Source organism: Epinephelus lanceolatus, chromosome 15, assembly GCF_041903045.1.
Source record: "Epinephelus lanceolatus isolate andai-2023 chromosome 15, ASM4190304v1, whole genome shotgun sequence".
Taxonomy (NCBI): domain Eukaryota; kingdom Metazoa; phylum Chordata; class Actinopteri; order Perciformes; family Serranidae; genus Epinephelus; species Epinephelus lanceolatus.
In genome coordinates this window covers 16,055,189-16,067,210 of record NC_135748.1, presented here as the reverse complement: position 1 = coordinate 16,067,210, position 12,022 = coordinate 16,055,189, and the positions used below count along the sequence as shown (strand labels likewise).

Genomic DNA, 12,022 nt, shown 5'->3' with positions numbered 1-12,022 from the left:
TGACACTTGGCTCCAAACGATGGACACCCTGTTGGAAATTGTTCACAGATATCAGTGCAGACTTTCTGTGGTGACTACTGCTACTAAAAGCCACAGAGTGATTGCTAGACTGGGTAGAAACTAGTTTGGATGAATGCAGACGACTTTCTTTGCTTGTAGGACTGTTTATCATACAAGAAAACAACAAACAACAGCGTGTGCATGGTCAAAATCTTTGTGCTCACTCCATCCCCAATCACTGGGTGCAGTTACATGATGGCTTCTCATTCAGAATGAAATAAATCTGAATGAAATCATCTGGAATTAAAGTCTTTCTGGGTAGTTTACATGGGAAATATTCATTCCGAATGAGGGTTTACACGGGAGATCAGTTTAATCGCCTTTATTCGGGTCCACGCAAGGTTTGGGGCAGGGATGGTTTCTGATTGGATAGGGGGCGGGGCAGATGTTACGTGTTTACGTTTACTGGAAGAAAACACTGGAGTCCTCGCTCCGGATAACAAGATGCTTGACGACGCCGTTCTTGGTGCCTTTTTGGGGCTTGTTTTGCTTATATTCTTGAAGCAGCAGTACGACAACAACCTTGTTCTGCTAATGCTTCGTCTGTCGAGGAGGAAGGGAGGTAGAAGGTCGAAGAAGGGAGATAGATGATTGTGCTTTGGCGAATGGAAACCGGTAAGTGCAACGAGTCCGACTGCTCTATCTCAGCCAGTTGCTATGCACGCTATATACATCATCGTGCCAGAAGGGCAAGGAAACGAGCATGCGCAGAAAGACCAGAATGAACTTAAAGAGGAATGAGTGTATACAAGTGCGAGAAATTCTTTCATTCGGAATTAGAAAGGGAATATTCCAGCCCCTTACATCGGATTGAATTTTCAATCGCATTGGCCATTTTCATTCCGAATTAGGTGTTTACAAGATCACTTTTAATAGGAATGAACTTTCATTCCGAATGAAAAGGGAATTAAACTGTCCATGTAAACACACTCACTGCCACCTGTCAAGGTGAGCCCATCTATATAGTTTTTTGCACACATACGCCACCCAGTGCTCAAAAAACATAACAAATCAACAAATGACTGATACCATGTAATGGCTGCAACACTTTCTCTATTCCCCAATAGCCTCAGCATTATTTCATCTAAAGCAGGCATTCTTGTCAAACAGACAGACTGCTGTTTTGTGTCAGTGCTTAGGCAAATCAATTACAATATGTTTTTGATAGCTGCTTCATACTGTAGACCTCTAACAACCACTTAAATCTAAACACAGATTCCGATGACTTGGTCAGGCAGCAACACACTGATGACTCAAATAACTAGGAAAATCCAGAATAGTTTTTTTAAAAAAAAATTACTCCATATTCAATAAGCAGCATGACATCCATATAGTGATGGCTCTTAGGAGTTTCCCCGAGGTGCACATGGATTTCGGTGTGTTGTTTAGCTTGCGACTACAGAAGTTGGCTTAATTACACTTTCATGACAATCAAGGTGGGTCACCAGCATGTTGGTTATTTTTTACTATACCAAAATAAAGCTAATACAAAAGACTGCTAGACTATTTTAATCAGACAAAAGACTGACATGACACCTTTTTCAAATCCCTTGACTGCCTTATCATTTCTAAAGTTATCGGGCTGCAATGTTTTTGCTGCCTCCATCCTAAATTATGTATCATATGTATAGTTGATATAAGTTTAAACATTAATTGACTGTATTAATAAAAATAAAAATTAATTAATGTAAATTTTAGCATCAGTGGTGTTATGGTTTGAATGACTAGGTGATGAACACATTAACCTTTCTCATAAGCATTCATTGTTTTACACGTCTCAGAAACATTTATTACTTATTTTTTTAGGGCGATGTTGGGGAGGACAGTCAGTGTCAAGGTCACATTGACATGAATGACTTATTGGTCCTATTTGGTAGCTCAGTAACTCCACTGAAACCTCATATACCCCTTCACTTACCTCTGGACGCTTCAACTCTTCAGTAACATAATTCAAATTGTTCCAGCCATCATAGGACCATAGTCCCTGGTAGAAAGCAATACCAATTGGATTGATGCCCAGATTTGTGTTCTCAAAGGAGTCTTCAAAGTTTTCAGTGTGCCCTCTGATTAGCATCACCACACCTCCTATTATAATGACTGCCAGGGCCAGGACCTTGGCCACCATAAAAAACACTTGGACTGACATTGCAAAGCGAACATTTAGGCAGTTCACAGTGGCAAGCACTATAATTGCAGCTGCAGCCACGCACTTCACCACCAGCACTGGAGGGGGGCAGTCTGGGTAGAAAGGAGCCACGACATACTGAGCAAAACTCAGCGAGATGCCAGCAACGCCAGCAGGTCTCACAAATAACACAGAGCTGAAGATCAACATGAAGGCGACGACTGGACCTGAGGTCTTGAGGATGTAGATGTACTCCCCCCCTGATTCTTTTATGATAGTGCCCAGCTCAGCGTAGCAGAAAGCCGCCAGTATCACCAATAGACCACAGCACACCCACACAACTAAACTGGCTCCAGGGCTGCCGATGGTGTAGAGCACTGTCTGTGGGGACATGAAGATCCCAGATCCAATCATTGTCCCTCCAATGAGGGACACGGCACCCACCAGTCCTACTTCCCGCTTCAGGTTGAGTTTCTGCGTCTTGTCCTCCATAATCACAGCAGTGACAGACAACCTGTTGTCAGACACTTTTACCAACAGAGCAATCACTATAATTATATGGCCAAAGTCACTCTTGCAGCAGCTCAGGGAGTTAATAATTACGTGGGTGGGTTTAAAGGAGCGTGTTTTGCTTTGTATCTTATCTTTATCAAAGCTACAGTTGCTAAATTTTATGAGGGTACCTTTGTGTTACATTTGCTTAAACTGTCACTATATTCTGAAAGAGGCACACGAGTCAGTCTGTAAAAAAAATCTTGTCCTTCCTCCCTAGAATCAGACCACAGTGCAGCAGCAACAACCGAGTCGAGAAGTCTCTAACGCAGCTGTCAATCATTTCAATTACTGCTTGTGAAATGCAGTCAAACTGTCAAACAAGGCAGCGCTGAACAAATCTGAATCAAGATTTTGTAACTGCATTGCCTATTCTTTAACTCAAATATTTCAGCAACATATTTTAGTGTGCTGTTTAGCCGTAAAATGAGAAAGTTGGTCCGACTGGTCAGTAGTGCATGGTAAACCGTTTAGCTGCATACAACATGGTGGCTGTGTCACAAAGTTTTTCATATTACATCTAAACAGTACACTAAAGTATGTTTCTGATGCAGTTATAAAATCTTCATATTCATATTTGATCAGTGCTGCCCAGTGTGACTCAGACGATAGCAAGCTGCTTTAGAGACTCCTCAGCTCTGATTGGATGTTTTCAGTCACATGCAGTTAGGCCATAAGAATCGCTCCAAGGCAAAGGAGTAGGCAGAGGACTATGATTTCGTTCACACATTATCTTATTTAGTGCTGCATGAATATAGTGAGTTTAAGCAAATATGAAAAAGGTGATTTTTTTTTTAAATTAAAGTTACCAACAGTACCTTTAAGGATCTTTTAAGTGTGTTAAAATACCTTAAGTTTTTTGTGTATGCCATCATACCAACAACCATAAAAACTGATAATGATCATTATTTTAGCACTTAAGCACTGTCAGGACAGGCATTGCTACAAATAAGTTGTCTTATCAAACAACAGGTTAGATATTACACATAATGAAGTATGTAAACTGTGCGCTGAATCATTAACATACACGCAACCAGGGAGTGATATTTTTACATCTTATCACAGTGATCATTGACAAGCTTTGTAACTCAATACAATTTTTTATAATCTTTTAACTTTGTGGCTTGATGTTTCAGGATAGCTTCCACCTACAGTACAACACACCAAAGCCCATAAACATGTTTTTTTACAGGTGCATGTGAAAGTGAATTGTCCAAATATAATGGAAAACATTCTTATCTGCATTTTTAAGTGGTGCACTTTTCAGATGTCAAACCAGGTACTCTGTAATGTGTCGCATTGCAATCCACTATCACAGACCTGCATTCAATATCTTTTTGGTTCAACTCAATCCAGGGTCATCCTGCTGTCACAATGTACAGTAGCTATGTACCATGGATTTATTAATTGGTCCCTCTCTAATCTGTCCAGCTCCATTAGGACGTTTTATCTTCCCCTCCCGTAACAAACAGGTGAACAGTCTTGTTGGAGTTGAGCATCTGTCCGGCTCGCTGGGCTCCGGTGATGGCAGCTAACTTGTGGGCATCGTAGCGGGAGTAGAGGGCAGTGCAGGTCCAGCTGGCCTCTTCCCCTTGACCCCCCGCTGCCAGCATGTTACACACCTCGCTGTAGAAGTGGGGGAAGGAGGGCAGTCCATAAAATATCAGGTTCTGGATCCCTTTGATAGTGTATCTAAATGATAAAGAAAGAAATGAGAGATTAGAGTTTCTCCTGGAGTTACTGAGTAAATTTAAGACCATGCGTATAACCACACAGAATTTATTTTGATACCTTTTACAGAGAGTATGAAAGTATGGGATGATATGGGCTAGAATTATTATTTTATAACACTTTTTCAGTACTTTCCAGCAGGATAAAGCAATGAAATCTGATGACTGCAAAATACTGCTGATTATTGCAATGCACTGTTTTGATAAATCCACAGAAGGAAGGAAAGGATTTAATAGCTTCCTCCTGCACATACACAATACACAGTCCAAACAATGTCTCTTTCAGAAGCCTGAAATCTGATACAAAAACATTTTCTGACCAACGTTATTGCCTATGGTAGTCACATGTAAGATTTAGAAGGACTACATTCCTGTTTGAAAAACATTTTAGCCTTAATACAAATATATCCCTGTGTGTGTCAATTTCCAGTGAACTACAATAAAGAAGCTACAGTGTATGACTACCCTGCCACGTGACTGCATCATGAATTCTCTGACTCTGAAGTACACAGCTTAAGTAAGAGCTCTAACTTGTAACCTCTGTTTGAGAGGTCACATCTGTTTCCTTCACATTAGAACAATTGGTGATGTGTTAACTCTTAAAATGGTACTAAAGATAACATTCTTCATGTTCTTTACTTTTGTTGGTCTGGGAATGATTTCAGGATTCATCATCACCAGAGTGCCCATTATGCTTAGTGGCTTTTATTCATGGTTAGCCTTGTGGTTAGTTAGGTCCACCTACTGTACCTGACAGTACTCTGACCTCTAGGACAGCTTTACTGGCTGACTGACCCTGCACCAATGGCTGGGTGAAGACACAAAATCCCCTTCAAATTAAACACATAACTACTCACATGTTGGGCTACATTAAAAAGAACTCACCTCTTGTAAAAGTGGAAGCGTTCGGTGAAGAGCAGAAACTGTTTATCCCCCTTCTGGAAGAAGTGCCTGGCTCGGGACACCTCCGACCTGCTGGAATACTCGCAGATGCTGGCAAAGTTTGTCTCCTCTTTCTTCATGTAGTTACGCAACCGGACGTAGTCAAAGTAAGACGGGATGTAGATCAGAGTGTGGGACATGACAGAGTCCCTGTACTGAGGCAGCACTTTATCTACAAAGAACTGAAACCTACAGGCAGGATAGGGAACAAATAAACCAGCTTTACATTTGTGGGGATAAACTAAGCACTCGACAAGATCTCTTAAGCTGCTGCATACATTATGTTTTGTTTTGTTTTTTAATTTAGACATAAATCAAATGATAAAATTCATAAAGAAAGCAAAGCAATGTGCTACTGACATAAAAACAAGGGTCTTACAAAAAAAAAAACACTTAAAAGAAAAAACTATTTAGATGATACACACAACTGATCTGTATAACAGCTAATAAACCGAGAAGGGCAAAGAAATACTGAGATATGAATGTAAACAATGAGTTCAGGATGACTATGTAAGTGTATGTGTGTGGATGTGAGCAAATAAAGTGTAACATTATTGTGTAACAGCTGACTGAATGTCTTGTCACGTGCCTCAACAGAGGGAAATGTGAGAGTTTACTGGGAGGCATGGAGAGAGGAAAAGGCACTCCTTCTAACTCCAGAACCTGCCTGAGAATCATTATGTTTTTGTGTTTTCAGTAGTAATCCAGTGATAGCTGTTTGTATATCCACTGAAAACAGGTCCTATTAGCTCATCGCCATACTTTTACTAGTGTCAATTTGCTAAAATGTAAACAAATATGGACTAAAAGTTGTAGCCTACAATGTAGCTCACTGAATAAATGGCAACTTATTTCTCCTGCAGCTTTTAGAACCCTCTGCTCTATCTTATAGAGTCGACAATTTGTTTGGCTGTGATGGCATCACATGGTTCACCTGTGGGAAAACCTTACCGAGTGTCATGGTCCATGAAGCTGTCAGAGGTGAACATCTGAAACACATGAGGGAGCTGAACCAGCACCTGGCAGATGGAGCCTGTTTTCGGTATGTTCTTTGTAGCAATCTGGGACAAAAACCATGCAGGGAATTAACTTTTAAAAACCCACATCATCACATAGCAATAAAGAAACTTTGATTTATGTACACACAAAAGTTTGATGGCCATGATTTCTTTGTTTCATTCTTAAAAAGTCAGCCTGATAGCTAAACAGGTCTTTCCTCAGATATCAAGCTGACGACAGTAAACAACCTACTGTGGCTACAGCTCCAACCACTGAGGATTTACTCAATCTATGAGATCATATCTGCCTCTTAGTAATGTGTTCAACTAAATTACAGTCTGTACTCAATATTTAGTTTGAGGACAGGGCTCCATGGTAACTTATTTCACAAGAAGGACAAAGAAATTCAAAAATTAGGAGCACACAGAAAAACTAGGAGCACTGTAAATAATGTTCATCTTACACAGAGTTTATTAAGAAATAATGTATTGCATACATATTTATACTGCAGTTGTGTAGTGCTACCTTGGTTAGGGCAGGGAATACGGTCTTAGACACAGTCTGCAGCCATTAAGTAGCAGGTTAGCTGCTATGTTCTCCCTACGCTGGCTCCAGTGGATGCTAATGTTGCTCTCAGCCACCCTGTCATTACTAGTCACCATGCTAATGTTTAGATTAGCCACACCCCGTTAATATGCCTCGTTCATTTGTAATTTTTTAAGGATTAGCAGCACAGCAGAAAAAGATTAGGGTAGATTTTAATCATTCACTCAAACGCTTTCCTCGTAAAAGATTTTTCGGGTTCCCACACATCTATTTTTAGGTGCAAATGCAAGGAAAATACACACACTGTCAAACCCTGCAGGAGCCGATATAATGTTAACTGTAAAGTGTATACAGTACCTGTCCACGGTAGTTGGCGCACTGCTTGGTGAGAATGTTGTTGATCTGTGGGTCTTGGATGGAGCTGAACACCAGCGTCTGCCGGTAGTGTCTGGCCCAGTTGTTCAGGTTCCACATTCTCACCCGGGAGAAGTCCACTCCATGGGAGTCCAGCGGCTGCAGGTTCATGTGCTTCATCACGTGCTGTAGAGGAGAGGAGGATGTGATTTTTTATTAAACATCAACTTATACAGACACACCTTAACTATATCAACTTTTGAAAGACTTGGTTTGTTAAGAATATTTTTTTTACGATGATATAAACTGAATATGGTTAAGAATTATATAGTTTATAATTTTCTACAAAGCAAAGATCCTCTATGTGCTCAGCTGAGATCAGGTATTATACCTCTAACTGTTGCAATGGACAGTACCTTAATCTAGAGGAATAGCAGATCTGTCTAATGTGCTGTCTAAACGATATAAAAATGACCTCCATTTTGTTTTCTACTGTCCTTTTTATTGTGAACTGTGTGTTGTTTTATTTGTTAAGATAAAAATAGATATCGGTTTTGTAAATATGGAAAATGCACAAAGACTGAGATGGCTGTTCACATATCAAACACATGAAGGATTTTTTCAGATTCTACAGTGGTTGTTAAACAGCAGATGGCGCCACATCCTTCCCAAAAGTAAGAACATAACTCTGCTAGACAGAACAGATGCCATCCCTGGCAGTAAGGTGTCATGTTGACCTGTGTGTATTCTTACCAGGACGTGTTCCCAGTTCTGCATGAGTAAGACATCTGCCTGGTCCAACACCAGCAGCTCGATGGAGGAAAGAAAGTCAAAGTCTCTCTTGCTTTCTCCTTCTGCTCCCAGCACTGTACGGAGGCCCAGCGGAGACGCTATGATGATGTCTGATGAATAAAAGGGGGCGTACAGACGCATGCTGCTCCTCACAATGGAAACGCCTGGTGAGGAGAGAGGACAACAACAAGGTCTCAGACAGAGAGACTTAGGTTATCAAAAAGTGGGTCGACTTCTGTTTGTTGAACTGTACCTATCCTGAAATGATCGTCCACGTTGCCTGAGAAGATGGCTCTGTAATCGTCTGGTCTCTGCAGATTGGATGGCTTGTCATCTGCCTCCTCTCCAAACTCTTCCTTGAACCTCTTCTTGTTGTTGATCACTATCTTCTTGCCTTTGGTCTCCAGCAGGCTGATGAGCGTCTGCACGACACGCAGAGCTTTGCCTCGGAATGGAACGAGAATCAGGACCTGACGCACCCATAACAGGGCAGAAAAAATACATTTTGAACCTTGTGGCTATGTGGATAGCATTAACGTACTGAACTATTATGTGATTTATTCTACTCACACAGGCACGCAGACCTGCATGCAGCAAGTACTTCTAATGATTGTTCCAGGTTTTGCTAAATTACTTTTATTATTATTTTGTGACAAAGACATTTTAACACTTAAAGTTTAAATGAAATATTAAGTTGTGCTTCTCAAAGTGTGATCCAGCCTGAGAATAAATTCAAATTCTAACTTAATTATATAAATAATAATAAATAATAAATAATGTGTTTAGAAACGTTTAATGGAGCTCTGTTAAGAAGCCAAATATAATGTAACCAGTACTTTACCTTGGGCCGGGTCAGTCCTTGGTCTCTGGGTTCATCCTGCGGCTCAGTTCCAGCTTTACCCTGAGTTTTCCGCTCCCTTAGCAGCACGTTGTTAGCCAGGACGCCAGAATTGGCCTTCAGTACGTGGTTGAGCACATGGACGCAGTATGCACTGCAAACCTGTGGGCCCTGTTTCAGAGGACAGGTCTCTGGGTAGTAGAAGTCCTTGTAGGAGCCCATTAGAGCTAGCAGCTCCAGCTGCAGTGGGCTGATCTCCTCAGCTCCCACCTTAGGATCAGAGGTCTGGTTCAGATGCTTCCAGCTGGTTTCCAAAACTTTGTGGAAAACTGGGAGGTTTGTGTCTTTCTGTGGGCCGATGGATCCAAACTTCTCCAGGGGATTGGTACAGAGTAAATTGCCCAATTTTGGCCACTAAATGTGGGGAAAGGCAAATATAATGAAGCACATCAAGTGTACATACAATTATTTTCATTAAAAAGAAGGTGGACCATTTCATGAAACTGTGCACTTATTACCATGATCTGAGCCTTGGCTTTACTGCCAGATGTTATCTTCTGCACATCCTCTTCACCAAGTTCTGTGTCCAAATGCTGTACAAACATGTCTGCATATACAGAAAAAAACTGTAACGCATACCTCAACCCAACTGTATTCCAATACTCAATTTACTTATTTTAAAAAATAAAATCACATACAGTGCATCTTTTATAGGTTACTGGACAGAAAATGTAGGGCTATAAACTTGACAAAACTATGAGCTATTATCTTACCTTTGCCGTCTTTTTGCTCTGCTGTGCTTTCAGTGTCCTCTTCTCCTCCTTCATCCGCAAAGTTGGTCTCCAGACAGAACTGGGACTCGTGCTCCTTGTCCTCAAACTCTTGAACTCCTGCCTCTTTCTCTGCCGTCTCTTCCCCTTCCACTGCTTCAGTCAAAGCCTCATCTGCATCCTCAGGTCCTTCCTCTCCTCCTTCATCTTCGTCACCATCTTCACCATCATCAACAACTCCATCACTGTCCCCTATGATAAAAAGCACAACAGTCTTCAGTCGACTGCAATATGTTGGCCTCTTCTGTGTGCTGGAACTAAACAACTCACCTTCACCAAGAAGCTCCTCTTCATCCTCTTCGTCCTCGTCATCATCAGTGCTCTCCTCTTCACTCTGGTCATTACCGGTGGGTTCGCTGAGAGTTGAAAGGAGCTTCTGATAGGCTGTCTTCTGCTCTGGTTCCTCCTCTTCATCCTCCAGCTCATCAGGCTCAATGTCAGAGTGTTCTGGGCTTGCTGGCTTTAACATAGGTGAGGACAGAACACCAATCATCAAATTGCAATATTATGATATATGTATGGGTAAATATTACACTGCTGTGTGCAGTATATCAACAACTGGATGGTCCAAAATGTATCTAATATACATCTAATTAAACAGGGGGTCCTTGTTTCTAACAGTGACAACATTTCTTCATCTCTGTCCAGAGACAGTTCTACAATCAGTCTAATATAGGACTGGGCTTTATGACATCTATCATCAGGAATTGAATTGAATTACTCACCAGTTCCAGTATCTCAGTTCTTTCAGGTCTTGCACTGACTCTGTGAATAAACACAAAGGGAAATGTAGTCACTTACACAACATGCATCTATTGTAAGACCACAAACCTGACTAAATAACAAAGACCTTGTTCTAGGCTGCTTGTTGACATGTTGGTATTAGAAAAAATAACCACCAGACCATCCATAGAAAAAAATAAAGCTTTGAGCTTTCTGCACTCAATACATAGGCTAAAGAACTAAGCAATGAGTTGAGAGAGCAGGTTAAGAGAAAAAAGCATGCCCACTAATTGTGGAAGACCATGTCTTGAACAAAGTCCCCTGAAAGACCAATATGTATTTCGTATTGTATCTGTATTTTCCTAAAAATAAGCTGCATTTATTACCATGTTTCTTAGATTCATGTTATTTGTTTACACTGAGGAAGAGTCAAGTTTAAAAGAGTAGTCTGATCAGAGAAGTCAAACGCCCCATCTGTCACTTACAAGGAGAAATAAGCATCCCCGCATCAACTACTGTAGATAGAGTTGTAGACTCTAAGGCAATTTATTCCCATTATACCATGTAAATGTAGTGAGGTTCGTGCATGTAGTCAAAGGCTTGTTTGTTTTCACTGTGGCAGGATTTTAATAAAGCACATCTACTTGTTTAACAGTCTCAAGACAGCTTACAGTCATACCAATGACACAATGAACAGTTAAGATGTGTAAGTAAACTTTAACCTTATGCAGCTAATATTCTTTTACTCCTCTGCTACTAGCCATTTTGCTAATGAATAGGCTGTTATCACTGGGCATACATTAGCTTTATGTGACTATTTGACTTTGACGTGTTGACCTTCTCAGCCGTGTGTTTACGCTATTGTTTTCACTTTAATCCGTCGGAATCAACTTAACTATCTTGGAGGAACCTAAAACTGCTTTCAAAAATAATGTTATTTATGAAAAAATATATATCGTGTATGTCTGTAACGTTACATTTCAGTGAACATGCTCCTTCGAGAAGTATTATTCATCCAGTTTTATATTTTACTAATAATAAATATCTATCTTATATCTATCTTGCTGGACTTGATACAGTGGTGTGAATGTAACTTAGCTAGTTGGCTAACATAAAAGTAGCTACATTTTTCCTTTACAACGGGCCGAAGTTTGCTGAGCTGCTTACACATCATGAAATGGATGCTCCTCTCCAAATTCTTTCAAGTGTTTCTTCTGTTTTTTGGATAAACTTGTGAAAAGCTGCTTATTCTGCCTTCTTTTCCCCATGTTGACACTGTGCTGCACGTGCGGTAGTCAGGCTTCTTCTTCTTCGGTGGTGGTGAATCAGTAGCAGCATTACTACCATCTACAGGCCTGGAGTGGAAATACAGGTTTGCGCCTGCTGGGTGACATGAAGGAATTGATGATTTGTTTATGTAAAGCCACTGCATATTGTACAGTATAAGTAATGTACAATCAAAACACTGACTCTGCTTAAAGAGACCGATCCACTGTCTGATGACTGAAAAGCTGTACATTATACAGTTTGA

At 40.6% G+C, this 12,022-nt stretch overlaps 2 protein-coding genes across 2 annotated transcripts in view; both read right to left on the bottom strand.

The window, feature by feature from the left end:
* The window catches only part of LOC117267122 (b(0,+)-type amino acid transporter 1), a 36,733-nt gene extending 33,683 nt beyond the window's left edge, over positions 1-3,050 (bottom strand). The window contains exon 1 of the mRNA XM_033642799.2: positions 1,979-3,050. Within this exon, the coding sequence (XP_033498690.1) occupies positions 1,979-2,677 (699 nt within the window). The 5' untranslated portion in view covers positions 2,678-3,050. The remainder of the gene's footprint in view (positions 1-1,978) is intronic.
* Positions 3,051-3,771: 721 nt separating this feature from the next.
* On the bottom strand, positions 3,772-11,819 carry utp25 (UTP25 small subunit processor component). Its single transcript, XM_033642797.2, has 12 exons — positions 11,659-11,819; positions 10,494-10,533; positions 10,039-10,228; positions 9,712-9,960; positions 9,457-9,545; positions 8,942-9,352; positions 8,354-8,570; positions 8,062-8,264; positions 7,312-7,494; positions 6,361-6,470; positions 5,353-5,598; positions 3,772-4,429 (listed from the first exon to the last, which is right to left on the bottom strand). The coding sequence occupies exons 1-12, from the start codon at positions 11,757-11,759 to the stop codon at positions 4,174-4,176; spliced, it is 2,295 nt and encodes a 764-aa protein (XP_033498688.1). The 5' UTR covers positions 11,760-11,819; the 3' UTR covers positions 3,772-4,173.
* Between the last annotated feature and the right edge of the window lie 203 nt (positions 11,820-12,022).